The sequence below is a fragment of the Amblyomma maculatum genome, chromosome 1 (genome assembly GCF_055883805.1).
Source record: "Amblyomma maculatum isolate TAMU_Amacu chromosome 1, ASM5588380v1, whole genome shotgun sequence".
NCBI classification, from domain to species: domain Eukaryota; kingdom Metazoa; phylum Arthropoda; class Arachnida; order Ixodida; family Ixodidae; genus Amblyomma; species Amblyomma maculatum.
The window spans coordinates 182890991-182914839 of record NC_139344.1 but is presented as its reverse complement, the minus strand read 5'-3'; the positions used below and the strand labels follow the sequence as shown (position 1 = coordinate 182914839).

The 23849-nt window shown below is 44.3% G+C and overlaps 1 protein-coding gene across 2 annotated transcripts in view; it reads left to right on the top strand.

The window, feature by feature from the left end:
• The window catches only part of LOC146205072 (enhancer of mRNA-decapping protein 4-like), a 188656-nt gene that overhangs the window by 140103 nt on the left and 24704 nt on the right, over positions 1-23849 (top strand). The window contains exons 19-23 of one of the 2 annotated variants that reach the window (XM_084589752.1): positions 5909-6159; positions 6934-7089; positions 11883-11986; positions 21900-22059; positions 22869-23085. In XM_084589752.1, the coding sequence (XP_084445878.1) occupies positions 5909-6159; positions 6934-7089; positions 11883-11986; positions 21900-22059; positions 22869-23085 (888 nt within the window). Of the gene's footprint in view, positions 1-5908; positions 6160-6933; positions 7090-11882; positions 11987-21899; positions 22066-22868; positions 23086-23849 lie in introns of both variants that reach the window. The other variant, XM_084589751.1, reaches the window with a different exon arrangement.

The window sequence follows — 23849 nt, the reverse complement described above, 5'->3', positions numbered from 1 at the left end:
TCATGCACCCATGCTAGTGGCGTGCTTTTTGCCGAGGCGGCTGCTCACCAGGAGTAGTTAGGCCTAGCCAACTTTGCATTGGAGCCACTGCTATCGGTGCTTTAAGGGGGGAGGCTACCTTTGAATACCAACTTTGTTGTTTCTTGAGATAATTGAATGAAATTTTCAGGGTAGACTCATGGCACAGCCATTTGAATAACTGCAAAGATTCATGGAGCTGCGCACATTGGTACTCAAGTTAGAGAAGTATATCAGAATGGTTCACATGGGTTCCTTGTTCCATGCCTGGTGAACTTGCAAAATGTGTTGGCACTATGAAATTCATTATGAAGGTTCCTGAATAGGTACCACAGGGCAAGACAGAGCCCTCTTTTTTTAATTTCCCTGCCGAAAAATTTTAGCAGTGCATTGAGGTTAGTGCCACTAATTGGACTTGCATTAGCCTAATTTTGATTGTTTATTATAAATTCCAGACTCAATAATTTGAAAAAATGAGCTTGTCTTGCCCTCGGAAATTTTTTCAGGCACACAATAAAAAAAGCCAGGTGGGATTCCGATTAGCGGTTCCAGAAATACTGCGGGAATAAGCAACCATACCATGAAAAAAATTCATTCTGAGAAAATGGCCCTTGAAGTTTAAAACAGCATTTTCAAGTCTAAAGTTTGTTTTTTACTGCAGCACGTTGTGCCTCCACCTCCCCGATTCCCTCGGAAAGTGCATTTTCATTCGAACAGCGGACGACGCTGACGACGCGTTATCGCTTGCGATGACAGACGCGATACGGGAGACCGAGATCGCCGAGGTTGATATGGTCGGTACAGCAGGCACGCTTCAAACGGCGGCTCCTTACGTTTACGCGAAAGATACGCAGTTGGAAGTGGTAACGCAGTCGATCTAGTGGTGATGTAGCAGAAGCAGCACTAATAGAAGCGTCTCTGCGCCCGTTGGCAACACCCTTCGCTAACTTCGAGATTCGGACGGCATTCACAGAACGATGACGTCTGCAGTGTTTTGAACTTAGCACGCATCGTGGCCGACCGTGCAATAATCCACAAAGTGCACATAACCGTTCAAAACACGCCACCAGAATTCGTAACGAGCGATGATCACGGCGATCTCAAAATGGTGAAACGTGAAGCGATTCAGCAAGTGCACAAAGAACGCCAGCTCAGTAGGCAGCCGGAGCAGACGACGCGCCGGGGAGGGGCCACCACGTCAGCGCGCGCAGCAGCCAATAGCAGTCGTGCGATCCCCCGCGTTCTCACGGAGCGCGCGCTTTGTCCAATCACAGCCCGAATTCGAGACGCGGGAAGCTCAACAATTCCTGTGAGGCCCCTAATCACAAACGAGCCATGCTTCTGCTACGCCGCGGACGCCGCCGGCGAAGGCAATATGGAAAAGGGCAAGCATTCACAAACAAAACAAGACCAAGATGGCGGCGCTCGGTTCAGCGGCAGAGAAATGGCGCGCGCGCGAAGTTTGGGTACTTTTGCCGTTCGCTCGCGACTCTGGGGCTGCCACGCCCAATTGTATATTTAATTTAAAGCAGTTCCACGATGAATTAGGCGTTTATAATTATAGGAAAGGTAGTTTATAACATATACAGCCGAAATATGTAATTTTTGAAAACCAGACTTTTTCACGATTTTTCGACTTTCAAAGCCCGCGTCCCCCCTTAAAGCTAGCCAATGGTCATAACTCTGTTATCATTGTACTACTGGTGGAACAGCAAAGAGTAAGCTGCCAGAGGGACTTAAATGTAATGCATAAGTGCAATGGAACAAAAAGTGACAACAAATAGGTTTCAGTCGCTTTCATCTTTGCCATTGCTGGAGTGGATATGTTATAAAGGTTCTTTCATACTGAAGGCCCTGCTTTTTGGACGCTTCCTGAGCATATGTGCCGCGCACCTGTACCCGTGTGTGCATGCACAGTGCAGATATCTACGCCTGATCGATATCGACGCAAGCACACATGCTTTGAAAGCGTGGTCCAGTTTAGAAAAACTAAAATTTCTCAGCTTTTCCCTGCTGTTTTCTTCACATCCTAAAAATTTCCTAAATTTTCCCTGTTCTTTTCTACATGTATCTAAAATACTATTAGGATGTCTATAATAACTTGGTTCATAAAAAAGTAACCCAGACAACCATATCAGATCCAGGAGATGTCCATAAAATGTACCCCTCAAAATATTTAATATTCAGAAGATCTCCATAAATACCCACAATTGGTCCAGTGGATATTCCAGAGATGTCCCTATTGGCTCACAGTGGATAACCACATGAACATTCATTATGATGTCTAGAGGACGTTGCCAAATCAGTCTCTGGACATTGCATGAACATTGCCAAGATGTACAAGCATGCACTTTTAGTAGAGCTAGGGATAGCTGTTGAGCAGAACACATAGCGTGAATTATAGTTTTATTCACAAAAAGACTGCAAGCTTTCAAACACCTTCCCCTCTTCATGGGTTTCAGTTTGCGTCCGTGCTTATGCCTCCTGGAAAATATGAAAGATGAAGTGAACAATAAAGTGGGGCATTAAGAAATTGACAGGTAACAGAAAATAGTCACAAAAAAAGGCCGCATGCACAAAACAAACTTGTCTGAAAGCTGGCAACAGAACTTACAGCTATATAACAGTGAAAAAAAAAAAATGGATGTAAAACCTTTACGTGCGAAGAAAATAAGCCTATTAACATGCCCGTTGTTCTACCGTGCCCGTAGTTAAAGGAATGCAAAAATTTCACAACCTGTTGTCTCTGTAACAAGGACAGTTAATAATTTGTGTTCACTTCTTTTTCAGTTAAGGTTGGAAGTTGTTTTAGAGTGTAAGCTGCACTATTCAGGCTGCAGCTTCAGATTTCACCTCGCTGGGACTGAATGACTTCAACCTAATTAAGCATAGGTGTCCACTAAAAAGTGAGACATACTGTGCCTTCCTTTCCCCAAAAACCAACTAAAAATTTTTTTAAAAATATAGCGGAATGAAAAGGTGGGATTAAGGCACTCTCGCATCTACTTTTAATGAGAAGCTTGAGCACCCCCCTAATTCAAACCGTGTACAGCCTTGGTAAACCATGCAAAATCACGCTTGAGCTTTCGCTCATTTAAATTTGTTCAAGCCATGCTTAAACAGGCATCTAACTGGTATGTACACACACAGTTTTGTACAAAATAGTGGCTAAATTTTCATACCTTGTTTTGCAAGCCTTTCCTGTTGCTGTTTAAGACTGCATGGAGCATGTTGGAGCCATTTCTTTATAACTGCTTGCACATCATCCACTGTTGAAACATACCGCATGTCTGACCTTGCAGCCACTGAAACAAATACAGCAGTATAGTAGCTGTGGTTCATTATTAAAATACCAAAAAGAAGGAAAAATTGTTGCCTGCCGCTGCAGTTGCTATTTAATAACTTATGCACCTGAGTACTGAGCTGCAGCCAGTGGAATTAAAGGAACAGGGGGAGGAAAGCAAGGACAAGTAGAGCGTAATGACAGCAAGAATGGAAAAGAGTTTCATGCACTTTTCTTAATATCCAGAAAAATATACAGTGTGAACAAGCTGGCACCGCACGCATGGCAAGACAACAATCTTATTCTCTGAAGTGATCTAATAAGAGCCAGCCTAGCTTTTCACAAAAAAAACTTGAACAAAAAATGGCAAAGCAGCAACCCATTCTGCTATGAAGGCATGCAAAAAGTGATGTTTTAAAAAAAAATTATATATCAGGGAGGTCGCGGCCTTCTGCATAATGTAATCTCTTCTATATCCACTCCCGCAAAATGCACTTTATGTCAATATCAGCAATATCGCTCGCACATTTGCTAGGTGACGCGTGCAAAATGGCTCGCCGCTTAAAGAAAAAGCTAGAGGTTCCGATGACGCAGGTGAGCGGCGGGAATAAACTCTGGGTCAGACATGACAGAGGCGGGCTCCGGGCTGGGCGGGAATAAACTCTGGGTCAAACATGACAGAGGTGGGCTCCGGGCTGTCATTGCGGGCTAGCTCTCCAACTACCATTTTTGGTTTATGCACTTCTGCACACTCGTCGGGTTCACCAAGAGCAGAAAACATGGCACGAGTATTCCTCGCAGCAGCGCGTGCTGCCCATGTCTTTGCTCTTGCTTTAGGCATAGCAGAAAAAGTCGTGCTCTTAGGTGATGCTGAAACGTACTACGTACCTTTGAAGAAACGTACTCCATGAACAAGGCAATGCACAGGGCGATTAACAACTTGAAATGACTGCTGCTGTCAACTTCGTCAGCGAAGATGTGGCCAAGTGACGCGCGTGCGACAATATGCGGCTGCCAGCAACTCAGAGAGCGATTGAGGCGATGTGAGCTTGTGTCGGCTATGCAACATATGCATGCCAGGCACAATGACACTTCCGGCTTCCGGGGATCGCTTCCGGTTGTACAGGAATGTACTGGTAGGGTGCAGAACTATTACATCAAGCGCAAGCGCTGCAATACTCGGAAGCGCCAAAATTAGCAGACGTTCCCAAAATACGACGACACCACTCGACTGCTGAGTGTATTGAAATAGGCATGTACTACGGCATGAGTCATCTGTGGACACACGTCAATTGACCGCGTCTTCTCGCTCGCAGGGACAACACGTGCATTGTGTTATTGTGTTGTGGTGGCTGCGCAGCGGAGGCAGGGAAGGGAACGAGACGAACGCCGCAGACGCCATCAAAGAAAAAAAAAAAGGCGTGCTACTCCGCCCTAATTTTGCGGTAAAGTTGCCGAAGATATCATGAAAGTGACAGCGCGTCGCCCAATAAACGCATTATTCATGTTCATAACAAATGTTTCATACAACAAGCCTGCAGGCAAAGCATTTAATATTTTTCGCTGGCCACAAAGAATGCACTATTTCTTGATCGCGAATGTAGGCAGCGAGTCTCTCCAACGGTCTCCTCAACCTCTCCGGCACACAAGCTGCCCACGTTTTTATCGTGCACTACGGCATGAGTCATCTGTGGACCGCGTCTTCTCGCTCGCGGGGGTGGGGCAGAGAAGGGACAACAGGGTCTTGAAGATGAAATTGAGGGGCTTTACTTGAAGACACTGTCTGCCTTTCCACTTAGTCCGAATCAAAATTTAAGGCAGAAATCTGCTGAACTATGCATGTCCACTGAAAGTCACATTATAACATCGAAGTTATGTACACTGTGTGATATCTTCACGACCACACAAAGGTAAGGTCATGAGGATATCCACTAAAAGATGATCTTTTAATAATGGACGCATGGACATCGCATGGGTGTATAAAAATGACGTTTGATATTGAGACCTTTTGTGAAGATCCTATGGATATTGCTGGTTGTGTGGGAAGGTATTGAGCATGGTTCCATTCTTGGAGGCTTTAGGGTAAGCTACACATATTGCTGCAAAAGGCAAGGTCACTCTGCTGTTCACTCCCATCAGGGTGCATGGAGCACAAAGGCTAGAAAAAAAAAAAGGTAAATTTGGTTGCAAATGCTTGTGCTTGTACACTAATTGCTGCTCTGCTCGCCTGCAAGCAAAGATAGAGCAAACGCGATGTTTTTAACCACATCACTAGAACATCACTAGTCTGAATTGGCATAGCTGAAAAAAAATAATTTAAATTTCTCATCAATAAATGTGTTTTGCTGCTGGGAAAACGATAGCAAAGTGCTTACCTATTGGATTTGGATGACAACATCAACGCTATAGAGTTGTCCTCAGTGTTCTTTTAACAAAGAGATGACCTTACAGGTGCACGGTGAAATTGCAAAACTAATTTAAAATTTTGTTATCATTCAGTCCTGATGGTGATGCCTTAGACTTTTACCCTCACTTTCTGACAGGAGCAACACTGTCTTGCTCTCCGCTAGCTACGAAATAAAAAAAATATGGTGTCTTTTTCTTCAGGTGTGACCAGGAGGCTGGTTTGGGTCCCCTTCAGAAAGACCAGCAGAACTCTGCTCGGGCAGTCAGCAAGCTAGAAATGCTTATTTCACAGCATTTGGAGGAAATCAATGAATTGATGAAATCTGTGCGTACTTTGAGCTCACAGATTCGTGAAGATCATGCCCAGCTTAAAAAGTTGCAAGAGTGGCAGTCTAATGAGAAGGACCTGGTTTCCAGTCTTATGAAGGAGTGCCGGTCAAACCGCACTTTTAGTATCCTTTTGAGAGCTCTTTCCATTTTTTATTTTTCCTGCTGCGTTTCTCTCAGAAATGTCTGCCATATTTGTAAATGATTTTTTGGTGGTTTAATTTCTGCATCTGCAGTTTAGGCCTTCTATTTGGTTGCATCTTTTTTTTTTCTGGGGTATGCAGATTCATAACTCAAGTAGTCTGCCATTCGTTTCGTGCCGCCTTTTCACTTGTTCAAGTTTCTTAATTTAACATTCATGATTTACAACTTCCTTGCTCATCTAAACTTGCTCTTTCCTCATAGAAGCAGGTGCCAGCGCATGTTAAGCGGTGCTGCTTGCTTGCAGGTCACAAAGTAATCTGCACCGTTATGTCGCGTGTCGATGCATTATGCCGCCACACAGTAGGCAACTGTATGCCAACCTCGTTTTAAATGATGTTTAGAGTTGTGGCAAACATGAAAGTGGCCTGTCCCATGGTGGATGAGTGAGGGGGCACAGTTGCAGCCCTAATGCATTAGTACTGCTGTTTCACGGCAACTATATTTATGACTCTCAATTTTTATCATTTGCAATTAAGAAATCTACCTTAAGCCCTCGAGTCTGTTAAGGACATTACGAAAAACTGACAACAGAAACATCAGGCTTGAAACCAGACTGCGCTACCGTGCCATGTGCAACTTAGTTTCCTTGTCAAGCATTCGATTCACGACAGGCCTAACTCCAGCAAAACTACTATATACCACAACACATTTTTATGTTCTGCCCACACAGAACCTCTCCTTGACTCACACTTTAGTGGAACAACTAGAGAGTTCCATTACAGAGTTGATTGAGCAGCAAAAGGCTGCTGTAAGCAGGCAGGCTAGCACGGTGGCTGACATTTTGACTAACCTGGTGGATACCAACTTGGAAAAATTCATCACCAGCGAGTTTGAGAACACTGTTGTTCCTGGTGAGTACTGCTTTTGTGAACAAAGAAGTCCATGATTTGCCAAGCTTGCATTTTCACAATGTGAACAATGAACAGAAATGTATTAGTAAACATCTGCTGCACTAAATTGACTGCTTTCGCTAATGTGTGATATTTATGACAGATAACTATAATAAGAATATTTGGGGTGTATAAGTCATGAACTGTGCGTGGAACCTGCGAGGGGTTTTCAAAAGCAATGTGAGCTGTAGCCGTGCCTACCGTATTCCAACACCACATCTTAAAGAAAAATTGGATGCACACTGCTCATCAGATGGGGCACTGTGTTGTCGGTTATTTTCTATTTCTTCACAAACTATATAGTAAATGTGACCGAAGTCGACCCTTGTGGTCAGCTCTACTTTGATTGTTGCTATATCTATGTTGGTCACTTGCTTCCTGTGGTTTGTGAGCAGTCACGCCCTAGCTGGAACAGTCTATTATTAAACATGTTTATCAACTGCACAAATGACACTAACACGAAATAATGCATGGGCATCACAAAAATTTATTGCCCTCATCAACACAAAGGCCACATTTTGCCCTACTGTCTTGTTGAGCCCAATGCTGTCAGAATTATTCTCTCGAGTAAACTGTTTTCTGCCAGAGTTGCCTTTTTTTATATACCGTATTAACCCACATCTAATACGAGGTTTTTTTCCCCGATTTTATATCGGATTTCCGCCTCGTATTGTATGCGGATCCAAAAAGATTCCAGCCTAAACTTGCTGTTTAGGCCTCATTATTAATCGGCGCTATCAGCATCAGGCTTCCAGCGAGTGGAGGCGCTATCTAGAGATGGCGTCGGCCAGCTGCTTCGATGGTTTCGATATCACCACATTGACGCCGCTATCATCGTGACCACGGTGCCCATGACTTGCACGCGGCCAGAAGCCAGAAGCACCTCGCACGGTTGTTTCGCGGGCCTCTCCAGCCATGCTGCCATGCCAAATCACGGACGCTTTACTAGTATTCCCAAAGAGCGCGTCGGTCGCTCTTTCGAGAATTGCGGGATACTACACGCATTTAGAGGTACTGAAAAAGATCTTATACAAAAAGCTGTCTCCAGCAAAAGACTCTCAGCAGACGATACATGTAGAGGACGACGATCGCGAAAGCTCCGAATCTGAGAACGCCTCCAGGGCACACACGGCGTGCGCAGTGCTAGACTTGAACAGGCGCAAGCGCGGTGCATGCTGACTGGCTGCTCGTACACTGCAGTCCAGCATCCGAGCTGGAAGCGACCTACTGGTTTTAGAACAGCAGGAGGACCGAATAGTGGGGCGAATGTGAGGTGCTGTTCTCATAACCATGCGTGAAATTCTTCGATCACGCGTGTCAGCGCAAGAAGTGGAGCGATACAGTAGCAGCACATGAAAGTTCGTGGCACTGCTGACGCCTGGTGCTGGGCAGCGTTAAACGCAAAGGCGCGGAGCGCATACAATTCACAGGACAACAGCAAATTGTAGCGCAAATAAGTACTTATGCTGATCTTTCCTTGCTCCCATCATGCGCAGATAAAAACTCTTTTTTTTTTCCGCTTTTGCTATTCCGAAAGCACACCTCGTAATATGTGCAGGCCCGTGTTATGTGCGGTGTTTTACGGTAATATTATTTTTCTAGAAGCACTGCTTCAACTACTGCAGCTTGTACGTTAACGGCTGGCTGGGAAATACAGTCAAACCTCGATGTAATGAACCTCTTTTTAACGAAATTCGCAATGCAACGAAATTTTTTTATTTCCCGATCTCTGCCCCATTGAAACCATGTATTTTTTTTTCGCGATTGACCGAGGCATTTTTATATTGCACTCACGATTTAAAGAAGGCCTCGTGCATCGCATGCATGTACTACTAGCAGACAGTCGGATGAGAACTAAAACTTCAGCCTTGCCACACCGCGTTTTACATCTGCTCTTTTACGCACCAATTTTTCCGGAAGTCTGGAATTTGTGAGCGTAACAAAATCCGTCATGTGTATACAAAACCCGCAGTGTGGAAATTTTAGGACTTGTCATGCCATGGCAGAACTGGCCAGTTAGAACAAAAAAGCGCTAGCCGGAAATACCGTATTTGCTCGTGTAATGAACCTAAAGTCCACGTGAGTTTGAGGAGAGGGTTCAGTACGCAGGAAAAGTTGATATCCTTTCTTCTTTTCTTGTGAGTCATTTATCCCAGCCATCAATCATCAAAGAAAGCATGAAGGTCCGCAGAACACTGGCTCTTGCAGCATCCTTCCCTTCAAAAGGTGCTTGCTGCTATCACAGGTTCCAATGTTTTTGTGGTAGCAGAAGGGGCCCACCCCATCGCTGCATGATAAAGCAGGAAAGCAAACATACTGAAAACTGAAAATCCGCCACCCCAGGCACTCCTCTCAAGGCCGCTGGCACTCTGCCAAGTTTGCACTCCCACCACTAAAGCTAATGCCAATAGACACACCCTGGTATTCTGGCTGTGCAGCACCTTGGCGCGCTGCCAAGGAATACACTGGACAGCAGCGGATTATTACTTTTTTTTTTCTTTCCTAGTTCTCCATGGCAGAAGTGGGAGGTGGGTTCTTGTGCAAGTATGTGTAAATCTAGTTCACTATAATAGACAGCGTTCTCGTTAAAGCCCCTAGATCAGCTGATCTAGACTCATATTAACTCTCCCTCATCTTCCTTTGCAAATGTTGGATGATGGTGATGATACCAATGGCGACATCTGGTGGCTTTGAGTACTAGGCACTGCGTTTGCTCGTTGCGCATGTGGAGAAAAATTATGCCTTTGCATCTGTTTGTTATCACTCGTTATGCGCTCCTGATATACAAAATAACTTCCGGTGCTCTTGTTAGCACTATTATGGCTAGAATTTCTTGCTTATTTCATGAATTCGTAATTTACATGTACCCAGCAGTGTTCCATGAACCTGTTACTTCATTTGGGCAGCTAAAACATTGCAACCTCGACGTAACGAAATTTGCAATTTGATGAAATTTTTTGGTGCACGTAGCACTTCGTTATATCGAGGTTCGACTGTACTGTTCACGCCAATAAAACTGGCTACAATACGAACCTTAAACGGCTTCTGCATCCTTTTGATTCAGTTTCAATATTTCAGCTCTGTGAGCTGAAAAATTTATAAGGTCTTCTTGCAGCGCTCTTCTTGATACATATGTGTACTATGCGGATATCTTATGCGTAATTACCAACAAACATGAATAAGGACGTATTGAGTACCTTATAGTTGTTTTGCTTGACCACACAGGCTTGCCTTGTTACATCGCCAAAAACCTTGGTAATTCTTCAAAAGTAATATTCGTCAAAAAGAAAATTGCATTCTGTATGTTATTTTCATGTTCTGCCCGTACAGCACCTATCCTTGACTCATGTTGTAGTGGCAAAGTCCATTAAAGGGACAGAACACTGGCATTTAGGTCTTGATTTTTTTTTTGCCGCAGTGGAAAGATTGATGTCTAAAATGTTCGATTTCATAACGGTTTTGTCAGAAACGCTGTAGAAAATTTTTACTGGGAATTTTTCAATCAATGCGTGCGCCCGTTTTTACGTAGTCCGATGCTGGAAACCATGAGCAGCGACCACGATGACTGGTGATCGACAAAAAGACGTACCGAAAACATATATATACCTTTCGCTTGCCAGACAGTAATCAGACATTTTTTTGCGTGGAGTAACGTCCTTTTCAGTTTTACACTCAATGCTGTTACGGCGCAAAAACGCACACCCTCGTCGACGAAAGTTTTAGTGGGCACTGTCATTGCTTCTTTCACGAAATTGCAAACACTGTAGCGCCATCTAGTGGCAAAACCTGAAAGCATACCTCTCGCGATGTGAAAGCAGGGGTGGTTTTTATTTAAGGACGCACTGGAGAGAGCGCAAAATATAATAAATTATGGCAAGCGCTCCTAGAAGAAAAAAAGAATACTGTGCACTTACGAAAATCAGCGATATTTTGCTGACATGTAGTCACGTGGGGGGCTACACTGAAAGTACTAGGGTTTCTCCGCTAGATAGCACCTCGGTTATTTTTATGCGATTTTCAATTGCAAATTAAAATTATAAAGCCTCTTTTCTTTTATATTCTAGTGCTCGATCTGTACTATATGAGGCAAGACCTTTTCATCTCCACCATAATCTCATGACATATTTTGGCCAGTGCTCTGTCCCTTTAAATAAATAAAAATGAGAACTGAAAAGCCCAACTCCTAGTTGCAAATAAGAGTCACTTTTAATAAGAGCGTCACCCTTCACCGGGTCCATGAATATTCTTAAAGCGATCAAATACTAAATTTTGGGCACTCAGAGAGTTGCTGTTATATAAAGTAGTCAATTCCGCAGTGGTTTTGTTAGAAATGCTCTAAAAACATTCTATCAAAACTTTTTTAATCTGTGCATGCACATGGTTTTATGAGTCCAATTTTGGAAACCATGATGAGCAAGTGTGATGGTGATTCAACATTGGCAAAAGTGTGTACCAAAAACTAATACAAATATTGGCCACCATGCAGTAATTAAGTTGATTACTCCAGCATTCATTTCATTTAATACATTAAATATTCTAGGCCTCATCTATGTAGAAGATTTAGTTGCCCTTGATTGCTGCATTATCCGAGAAATGCAAATGAAAGTGGTGCCATCTATTTACAGAAACTAAAAGAAAGGGAGGGCTGCTGGTGTTTATTGAAGGGTGCACTAGAGAGACTCTCTCCTTATGGTTGCACACGCACACACACACACACACACCATATATATACATGTGTTTTTTTGTTTTTCCAGCTATTGTTAAAATTCTCGACCTGACAAGGTGTGATATCTCTGGACGACTGGAGACAACTGAAGCTTTCATAAAAGAGAGCACGATCAAAGCAGTCAGAAGCAAGGTTAGTGTCATGCACTGTATCTTATTTTGCACATTGTGGTCATATTGCTTAAAAGAGCAGAAGCGTGTTAAGGGCCTGTCACACTAGCACGGCACGACGCTGATTTGGTCTGCCAACAGCGCGTCTTCCTGATGTCTGCTTCTATGTCACACTGCGCCGACGGAAACAGTCGGTCGACAGTCGGCTCCTCCCCACCGACTAGGCCTTCTCATTCTCACTCTCTTCTCGTGTCATTGTACCGTTCCTTTTCTTAATCCTTCATTTTGTCTGCCATGCGAAATTCTTATTTCTGTAGATACTCCCTAACTTATTTTACTTGGTTTATTCTCATAACTGCTAAGTTAAGAAATGCTTAATTTTAATTCTATTTCATAAATTCGACCCTACCAAAACAAGTGCCTCAACAGTCGTGATTATGGGCAGAGACTGAATAGTGCCCAGCATTTTATGGCTCTGGTTGCCAGCTCAGAACATCAGTGTTCGAAAAATAAAAGATGTCCACGGCGAATAAGAGACAGTGTATATTAAAAGCCGAAAAAAAAGAAAAAAAGAAACTCCACCTGCTGCACTCTACGGATCGAACTTACGACCACCCGTTTGATAGCCAGCTGTGCTAGCCACTGCACCACAAAAGTTGGGCCTAACTAGTGCTTTCAAAGGTTGAGATATGGTTTTAGCGATATACCCTCTTGTAGTGTGAAAGTCGCAAAGTCAGTAGGTAAGTTTCCCACTTAATTGTAAACTGTCCAGCTTGCTGAGAGCACACTGCTAATAGTTTGGATCATGCCGTGTAATTCAGTAGCAGGTAAAACCTTTGGCGGATTTTTTTACAGGGCCAGCCGCGGGACCACGACTGCTGTTGGTTCTGTTGTAATGTTCAAACGCAAGTTCTCCACTTTTTGCGCATATAATTCTTGAAACACATTGAATTATGGAACAAAACTTTATTGCGTGATGCGTAACGTAGCATTGAAATTGGCTTGCGAAGTAGCGACGCAGCGGCTAGATGTTATGACCGTGAACACAACAATCGAATTGCTATAGGATAAGCAGCTCCAGGCAGACTTCAGGAAAATAATCGCTTCTTTTCATTTCTTTGTCACATACTATGTTCATTTTGCACTGTTCTGTGCAGTTCGGAAGCGCGGAAAGATTGCTCGCGGTCTCGACGCACGCGCAAATCTACGCTCTCAAAATTCACTCGCACCAAACATTGCCGTTGATATTCCACATGCATTCAGCAGCCCCAAGTATTTTAGCTGCTTACGCTTGCGTTTTGGTCAAGGATTATGTATGAATACTACTTTTTACATATATTAGTGCTGAAAAGTATTCATCATCGACATGGTGTACAGAGACGGCTTTGCGTTTCAAGAAAGTTTTTGCTCGGCAGCCGACCTCACGAAGACTCAGCCACCGACAGTCGGCAGACTGGTTCTGTCGGTGTCCCCGGCCTCAAAGCCTGTCACTGGGAAGACATTTGGTTTTTGGTCGTGTTGGTGTCGTCGTCGGCCTAGTGTGACAGCTTGGTCGGCCACAGACACGGTCGGCCGACGAGTTGGCCACTCGGTGTCGTTGTCGGGTCTGCGTTGGGTCTAGTGTGACAGGTCCTTTAGGGTTTATTTGTGCAAGTTGAACAGGCTTTTTGACAATATCTTCATATCTTGGTAGTAATTATGCTCTTCTATAAAAGGTTGCCAAAGCTGCTGTTCTAAATGCACCTGCTCGTATTATAAAGGGTCAGGTGAAAATATCTTCTCATTCTCACAGCCGGTCTCCTCTCCAGCGCGGCAGCGACAATAGAGAAAACTTCGCAGCGGTCTGAGCAGTGCGTTGTCCAAACAGAAAAAGATTCGGCACGCTGGGCATGCACTGTTAGACCAGTTCAGGCAGAGCCTCTCTATTCCCACATGACTTTACATCAGCGCTTTTTTCCTCCTGCTTGAAAGCGATACCATCTCGCGAGCTTTCTTGGAGCTTGTGTTTAGTTGAAACACCTGGTGTATTAACACTGCCAACTAACGCTGGTTTCACAAAAGGAAGTGAAACCAGCGTTAGTTGGCAGTGGGCACTTGACAGGAGCTTTATTTCTTCCGTGCTCACTCATTGCCGTCTGCAAACGAACGCGTGCCATCACGGGGTGGTATAGACAGACGTCGGCCCATGATGGAGGTGGAGATGCGGTGGTGCTGGCGACAGCAGTGACTTCTGGGGGTGTAGGCAAAAGACTGAGTCGTCTGCATTGGATGCGCGGCACTTGCTGTGTTTTCGGGCAAAATTCCCGATATTCGTGCCAGCTGTGGTACGGTTGGCTGCGCCACGAGGCGCAAGAAAGAAGATGGCACCTTTTTTCATATGTTACTTGTGGCCGGATAAAGATAAGAGCGAAGGGCAGTGGCGTTGAGCGCCACAAGTAGACCTTTCGGCGACGGATTACATTCACGGCTACCGTGCGTTGCACTTCTGCAGTGAAACTTGATCAGTTAGTTTGTAACTCTTAATTTTCGTGGTTGCTGTTCTGCTGCATGAAGAAGAGTGCAATAACATCATCATCATCAGCCTGATTATACCCACTGCAGGGCGAAGGCCTCTCCCATATTTCTCCACTTAACCCGGTTCTGTGCTAGCTGCATCCACTTGACCCCTGCGAACTTCTTAATCTCATCCGCCCACCTAACTTTCTGCCGCCCCCTGCTACGCTTTCCTTCCCTTGGAATCCAGTTTGTTACCCTCAGCGACCATCGGTTATCCTCTCTTCGCACTACATGTCCTGCCCATGTCCATTTCTTCTTAATTTCCACTAGAATGTCGGTAACTTGAGTTATTTCTCTGACCCACTCTGCACGCTTTCTATCTCTTAATGTTACCCCTACCATTTTTCGTTCCATAGCCCTCTGGGTTGTCCTCAACTTAAGTAGAACTCTCTTGGTTAGCCTCCACGTTTCAGCCCCATAGGTGAGTACAGGCAAGATGCAACTGTTGTATACTTTCCTCTTGAGCGATACCGGTAAGCTGCTAGTCATAATCTGCGAGTGCTTGCCAAATGCGCTCCATCCCAATCGTATTCTTCTTGTTATTTCCTTTTCGTGGTCCGGATCTGCGGTTACTACCTGTCCTAAGTAGACATATTCGCCTACTACTTCCAGTATTTCGCTACCTAATGTAAACTGCTGTTCCTTCCCGAGGCTGTTGAACATTACCTTAGTCTTCTGCATATTGATTTTCAAGCCTACCTTTCTACTTTTCCTGTCTAGGTCATCAATCATTATTTGCAGTTCATCCCCCGAGTTGCTTAGCAAGGCTATGTCATGACAGCAAGGCAATAAACGCCTGCAGTTTGTGCACGTTTTGTTGTGTATACTGTATAAGAAGTTTTGATGCGATATTCCGTGTGCGTATGATCTTTCGAAGGCAGGAAAGCCGCTCTGTGACATCCCATTCACCTTAATTACTGCCCTTGTATATGTTGTAGAAAAAAGGACACAAAAGTTCCTGCGAAGGGAACTGCAGTTACCTCAAGTAGTCACCCAAGCGCAATATTGCCGAAACAGGCCCGGTCTTGTGAAGTAGATTTTCTCAGTTTTCACTTTCGAGAGTTTCAACAAGCGGCACTTCATCATCAGTCCTAGAAAGTGAGGACTTGTTCGCAATTTCCTGTCCCGTCCCCTTGTTGGGCTCCGTGGTAGGCAGCTGACACCGTGGCCTAATAGCATACTTTTTTTTATGGCATCCTCAGCAAAACCAAATGATCATCTTAAAAAAAAGGTGGACCGATGTAACAGCCGAATTCTTTTCCCAAAACAAGAAATCATCCCCAAGTACCATGTAATCCACAGTGAAAACACTGGTAAGCATGCCTGGATAATTTCACTTTTTGTAGTGTCAAAGTCCCTAACAAACATCCTAGGCCCCAGATACAAAGTAAGCAAACTGGCCAGCAGGGATCTCCTGTTTGAACTCCAAAGCAGAGACCAGTGTACAAATCTTCATAAACTTGTCACATTTGGGGACATCGCAGTAACGGTCACTGCCCACAGATCTCTGAACACTGTTCAAGGTGTGATCTCAGAGAAGGACTTCTTGTCTCTCACTGAACAAGAACTACTAGAAGACCTTTCTGGACAAAATGTAATTAGAGTGCACAGGATCAAAATCGGAAACGACAACTAAGATGTGCCGACAAAGCACATAGTCCTAACCTTCCATTCCAGCAAGCTCCCTGACTCCATAGAAGTAGACATCCGACCCTACATCCCGAACCCTAGGCGTTGCTTCAACTGCCAAAATTTTGGTCATGGCTCCCAGAGCTGCCGTGGCTGACAAACATGTGCCAAGTGTGCTTCAAATGACCTATGATTGTTTTACTATGGCAGGATGGGATTTACAATAAGGCAGTTTTATAAGTAGATGATTTATGACAGCGTTGATCAGTTCCAAAGCGCCGACTGCCGCAGCTTCAAAGCAAAGCAACTTAGGCCTAGCGACGACTAAGGACGGTCACGCACGGCGCTGTCGTTGAGCCGCGCTTGCGCTCCCCACCCCCGCGGTAAAGTATAACGTACCTCAGCCTGCTCGCAGCATCCCGTGATGCAAACGTTGCAAACTTGTGTACTTTCATTACAACTAAGGCCGCGCATTTGTTGATGTTCTGCAATGCAACAAGTCGTTCAAACGATACTGCAGGCAGGACAAGGCTTCAATACGCAGTCGCTGCGCTGTCCGCCGTAATCAAAAGACGTCGGGCGGCACAGTAGACACCGCATATTCTATATATCGATCTTTAAACGTGATACAGTGGGCAAATGAATAGCTTTGTGAAACAGACCCGCTCGTACGTTTCGCGCACTCGGGCGCCGATGAGTAGCCTCCGTCAACCTACGCCGCCATAACCTCGGCAAACAACGCAAACTGAAGTCTCCAAGCTCGGTTTGCGATAATCGCGGTTAGTGGTGTAGCTATGGTTTGGTCTGCCGTGTAACATGGGCTAACCACGATTTCGCGTAACCGCGGTTACACTGTGCGAACTGGCAAACTCCTTAGTGTGTGAGCGAGGACGGGTTGACCCGAGTATGCCAGCGAGCGAGCGCGCGGCAGCCGGAAGTTCGTCATTTTTAATCGCCGATATCTCTGGTGTTGCAAAAGCTAGATCAAAAATTGTTTGCGGGAGAATGATGGGTGGTTCAATATCTATCAGTGTTATGGCGTTGTTTGCCCTTCTTGGTGACTGTTTCTGTGGGCCTTTAAAGATTTCATGTCCAACCGCTCTTTATAGGTACGCCTATGTGCAACACTGCCGAGGAGCTTTATTTAAGAAAATGGGGTGCCTCAGGGCTGTATTTTAAAGGTCCCCTGAAAGGGGTCACCAAGGAGGATAAACAACGCCATAACGCTGTTAGTTATTGAACCACCCATCATTCTCCCGCAAAAATTTTCGATCCAGCTTCTGCAACACCAGAGATATTGGCGATTAAAAATGACTCTTCCAGTTTTCCCTCTCAACTCGTATGCCGAAGGGAGCCGTAAAAAAAATAAAGAATACAAGCAAGTTCAAAGCTCCACCCAGACATACGTCACTTCGACGAACTTCCGGTTGCCGTGCGCTCGCTTGCTGGCGTACTCAGGGCAACCTGTCCTCACTCGCACACGCCTGAGTTCGCCAGTTCGCGCAGCGACGGTTAGTGTAACCGCGAACCCGTGGTTACCCTATGTTACATGGCGGACCAAACCATGGTTAAACCACTAACCGCGGTTATCGCAAACCGAGCTTGACGACCTCGGTTTGCGTCGTTAACCGAGTTTATGACGGCGTCTTTTGACGGAAGCTACTCGTTGGCGCCCGAGTGCACGAAACGTACGAGCGGGTCTGCTTCACAAAGTTATTCATTTGCCCACTGTATCACGTTTAAAGATCGATGTATAGATTATGGTGCCGCCCGACGTCTTCGATTACGGCGGACAGCGCAGCGACTGCGTACTGAAGCCTTGTCTTTCCTGCAGTATCGTTTGAACGGCTTGTTGCTGTGCAGAACGTCACAAAATGCGCGGCCTTAGCTATGAAAGTACACGAGTTTACCACGCTTGCAGCACGGGATGCCGCGGGGGTGGGGCGCGTGAGCGCGGCGAACGATGGCGCCTTGCGTGACCGTCCCTAGTCGTCGCTAGGCCTAAATTGCTTCGCTTCGAAGCCGCTGCGGTCGACGCTTAGGAACATGATCAACGCTGTCGTAAATCGTCTACTTATGAAACTGCCTTATAGTGAATCATTTCCGGCCATAGTAAAATAATTATAGGATTAACTCTGCCGACGCATAGCTAGTACGAGCAGATCGGATCAGCCGAGATGCACCAGCGGCAGCTGGCTTGAGCAGAAACTAGCTTGTATCACGGCTATCGCTCTTACCAGCAATTTGTTGCTGGTCAGCGATCCTCACGAGGGCTTCATACTTGATATTCGGCTTAGTATTCCATACGCCAACAAATTTTAGCACGCTTTATTTCGGACATCGGTGCTAACAATCCGCCGTGTCATTCGCGAACGGTATGCGGGAGGAGGGGCCACAGCGGCGGTGTTTTCGGCGGTCGAGGAGGTGCTGCCATCGTGCAGTGCTTGACCGTGCTGTTGACGCCTCGTCGTACGACACTCCGGTACTCCTGAAACTACATTATATAAATAAGATATTTGTAAATGCAGCTTCGTTCTGCCGATCCCTGCGCTGCTTCGGTTGTTATACTTAATGGGCAATGACTACCTAACCGCTAAGGGCGGCGAGCTGTGTAACAGCCCGCACAGAGTTCGAGCAGGGCACGAGCAGGCGACTTTCGCAGCTACCGGAAGTGTGTCCGTGATGTCATGGCTGCAGTGGCCGCAGCGAATGGCAGCTTCTAGCAAGCCTTGCCAGTCAACATACCCGTGACGTCATGGGTCAAGGAAATAGTTCCATGCGACACCGCCAAGCGACATTCTCTCTGCCCGCGAATTTCAAGAAACGCTGTTTTTAAAAATTAATAATAAATCGCTGGCTTTGTTCCAAGGAGTTATACTTTGCGTTAATGCTCAAAAGGATGTATTCTACACACTCAACACGTTTGTCAGTGCCTTCTTGGGGGCCGTTTCCGTGGACCTTTAAGCACAGCCCTTTTTGTTGTGGAAGTGAATTCGATTAGTAAAATAATTCCAAAATCTATTATGTATTCAGTTTATGTTGATGATCTCCAGATAGTTTCTACATCCACCAACATTTCAACATGTCAGAGACAAATGCAGCTATTAACAAGCTAACAACATGGGCAGAAAAAAAATGGATTTCAGTTTTCCCCTCAGAAAACAGTGGCAGTTATGTTTTCACTTAAACGAGGCATACAGATTCACCCCACTTTACAGCTCAAAGAAACTATTTTGCCTTTTAAAAATGAACATAAATTCTTAGGTGTAACATTTGACAAAAAACTGACATTCCTACCGCACATAAATGCCCTTAAAAAGAAAGCCTCTCAGTCCCTTAACATACTCAAAGTACTCTCAAAGAAACACCGGTGTTAAGACCGAACATGTTTATTACACATCTACCGCTCTATTGTGCGCTCCAGTTTAGATTACGGCAGCATTGTATACGGTTCTGCGCGACCGTCATACTTACAGCAATTGGATCCAATGCATAACCTTGCTTTGCGTCTCTCAAATGGTGCCTACAGAACATCCCCCATTAAAAGCATCTACGTAGAAACAAATGAACCATCCTTTGCAGACAGAATGATGCTTACATGTTCATACATCCCCTACAAGGATAGTATCAGGCTAGTACAAAGAAGCTTAAGAGATAAATGGCAGAATAAATGGAATAATGAAGAGCAAAATAAGCTACACACAGTAAAACCCATAGTAGGAGAATGGAAGTCATGTACACAGAAGGGCCGTTTCAGTGAGGTGACTTTGTGCCGTCTTCGAATTGGACATACACACTTGACACACAATGTCTTACTGAGAAAAGAGCAAAAACCATTATGCGAAAACACTTTTCTGTTATCCCATAGTAATGAAGTGCACTTCCAGAACACTGTTCATTAACGAGCCCCAGTCAATCAGGCCCTTACTACTTTGCTTTGAAGAAATATCCGAAGATTTAGAAATACTGGGCACATTTCTAAATGTTGCTCAACGGCAATATTTGTTGCCGCCCTGGTACACCCTTCTTCCCCCTACATGTGACCTCACACTGACAGTCCTCCGAAAAAATCAAACAGCGCACGAACACATATTACAAGAATACCTAGCACTACGAGAGAAGTATATGAACTTCACCGAATTTTTTACAGATGGATCAAAAATGGCAAATTATGTTGGATGTGCTGTTGTGCAAGGCAACAGGGAAAAAGTAGTAAGGCTACCTAACAGTGCCTCAATACTGCAGAATGTTACGCTGTCTATGTAGCTGTAAATAAAATTATGCAACAGAACTGTGAGAAGAGCATAATTTATACCGATTTTTTAAGTGTGTTTACGGCATTACATTCTAAAAGTGCAGTTAAGCCTATAGTAGGAAACATCATGGCATAGAAAAAATTTGCAACGCGAGGCCAAACCATAATACTTTGCTGGGTTCCTAGCCTTGTCGGGATAGATGGTAACGAAATAGCCGACTCATGTGCTGCCCAAGCTCGAAATAAGGAAATAAAGAAAATACACATCCCCTACAAGGATTGTATCAGGCTAGTACAAAGAAGCTTAAGAGATAAATGGCAGAATAAATGGAATAATGAAGAGCAAAATAAGCTACACACAGTAAAACCCATAGTTGGAGAATGGAAGTCATGTACACAGAAGGGCCGCTTCAGTGAGGTGATTTTGTGCGGTCTTCGAATTGGACATACACACTTGACACACAATGTCTTACTGAGAAAAGAGCAAAAACCATTATGCGAAAAATGTGGAGGCGAGCTCACCGTGAACCACATTTTGATCTCGTGCACAGAACTTGAGCAGTTAAGAAAAAAATATTTTACTCCATTCTATAATGATCTCATCCCATTCCACCCTTGCTTACTAGGAGACAACCCACTTGTTGAAATTTCATGTTTTTAGTTTTCTTAAAGAGTAAGAGTTTCTAAATAAGCTGTAATTTTCTAAACACTTTTCATTTTCACTCGTAAAGAAGCTCAGCAACCTAGTGTTTGGCGCATGATGGCCTTAGTTGCCTATGTGCCAAAAAACACAACACGCTTATCACTGCCCATGTGCACTTCCGTATTTCTACACTGCTCTACTTCCACCGGAATCTATATGTGCTTCTATTGACCCACCCATTCACACACACACGTGAAGGCCGCAACTTCTTGACTGGCTGGCTGCCTTGGGATAAGGTGCAGGTATAAGGTCCCGTTTCCTTCTTAGCCAGAGCTACAATCAATCCATATTTTGTTGCACCACCGTCTGCACTAAATGATGGGCACATTTGATGTAATCCGCAGCTTTATTGATGCCGTCAATGGTTGTCTTCCTTTTTTTTTTTGTCATTATTTTTATCAGAGGCGAACGAATAAACAATATAGCTCTTTTTAAGATGGTTGAATTAGCATACAGTTAGCGTACATATTGTACAGAAATGCACTTTCTACCTCCTCCATACCATGCTTCTCCTAGCACTGGCAGGTGTGCTGTGCTTTAGCTCTACACATGCAAAAAAGCTTCTAAGCATTTTCCTACAGTAGCTCCATTACCTACAAAGTGCTTGTGGGGCAGGTTGGACAATGTTTGTGCCTTAGAATGTTTTGCTATAAGAACCGAAGGGAGCAGGATAGGAACAGAGAATGTTCTCAACCTGATGCAAGTGGGCTCATGCTCTAGCTGTTGTGCATTTTATTAAGGTTGTGCATTTTATTAGGACCAAGTGTATGCATTTTGTTTCTCTTCTGTTAGGTGATGGTCGATGCAGTGACACAAGCTACCAGTACTGCCGTAAAGTCCCATGTGGAAGCTACATGCCGGAATGTTCTGGAAAATGTACTGATGCCATCACTCGACGGCATGTGTCAGAACTTATTCTCACAGCTCAATGAAACTTTCCAGAATGGTACCAGTGAGTGTAAGTTTTGGATTTGCTATAGTACACTTTTGTGATGATTTAATGTGATAGCATTAGAGTTGCCACAACAAAACCCCACAGCCAAATGTATCAAAATTCTCTAAATGGTTGAGTCAGATGATTGACGTAGGACCAGTGACAGTGCACCACCAAATTTTAAAATTATCCTTCCAAATTTGGAGGAATCCCAAAACTAGATCAAAATTAGTTCGAGAACAAAGACTACACCTGCTTCAAGGAACTTGGAGATGGACCCCTCGGCTAACTACCTTAGAGGGCCTCTTTAAGGCAAAGGAAATATAATGTAAAGGACCTCTGAGGCAGGTGCAGTGCTGGTCATTCTCGTAATACTACTGTGTTTACCTCATAAGAGTGCTTTTGAGGCCCCATTATTTTTTCGTTGCCTAATTTGTGCCACAGTGATGGCTGAATGGTTAGGGCATTCAAATGCTGGGCCTAAAGAATTAGTTTGATTCCAATCGTGGCAGCCATGTTTCAATGTAAGACACAGTTGAACTTTTTGATATCAGTGCACATTAAATACCTCCGGCCGGTCAAAATTACCAGAGCCCTTCCCTGCGGCGTCCCTAATAGCCCGTGTCACTTTGGGGCATTACAGCTCTGTATACCTGTGTCCTTTAAGTATGGCTATTATTAATATTGATTAGTAATAATAATTTAACTTTTTATTTAAGAATTTAAACAGTGATCTGAAGTGGCTTTTGATGAAAATTGTTTGAGTTAACGCAATATAATCGTGTCAGTGTTGTGTATATGCTCAAGACAGTGCTTTTTGTTTACAGTTCTCCATCAAACACAGGAGCATATTGAAAAACATAGTGAAGAGCAAGCAGCTGAAACCATGAAAAATGTCCAGTCAAACATTGATCGCAGCCTTCAAACTTTCTTGCGAGACCACCAAGCAGCGCTGGCGCCTCCAGATTTTCGGGCATCTTTTGACGAAGCTGTGAACAACTCTTTGCAGGGCCTTAAAGCAGGGCTTCTGCAGGCGCTAGCTGCGTAAGTTATATTTATGTCTACATTAGTCAGATAGAGCTGTCAGACATCACATGCCACTTGCTGTGCGTAATGTTAGATTCTGACAGCAAGAATAACTGCTGCGAGTGAAAAGTATACCCAGTGCCAACCTGGGGATGTCTCCCTTCCTCTTATATTCTCCACCTCTGGACTTCTCCACCTGTGGTGATCCACGTCAGGGACTTGTCTTCCAATATGCTCTGCAATTTCTCAGTTGAAATAACAAAAAGTGCTGTGGTCTAGGCTACAACTCCCAACACCATTCGGTTGGCTTCACTCACCCAGGACAAATCATGATACTAAAAATGTGGCTACGTTTGACTGGGACAGTTATAATATTGCAAAGTTCTACTCCTGTATTGCTTCTTGACCCCCCCTTTTTTTTTCTGAAGTTTTATGCTTATGTTTTTAATTCATAGCATGCAGTAATTGCTTTTTGAGATTTTTTTGCATGCCGCATAATCAGTAACTAAAAAGATGACTTCCATATTTTCTCTTTGCTCAGCATCTCATATTTCTTCATTCACTACATCATATTTGTGCATTTTAAAATTAAAATGCATGGACTGATAAGTTGATAAATATGGCTAAAGCTTGTGCTTGTTTTTGCCTCTCATACCTTCCTTCTTTAGATAGGAATTGCAGTACGGCATTGAATGCCTTGCACAAACTGCAACACAGTGCACGGTATAATACTGCCTCTGGAAGGCGGGGTCAACTGCTCTGTATACACAGAAAGCTCTCTT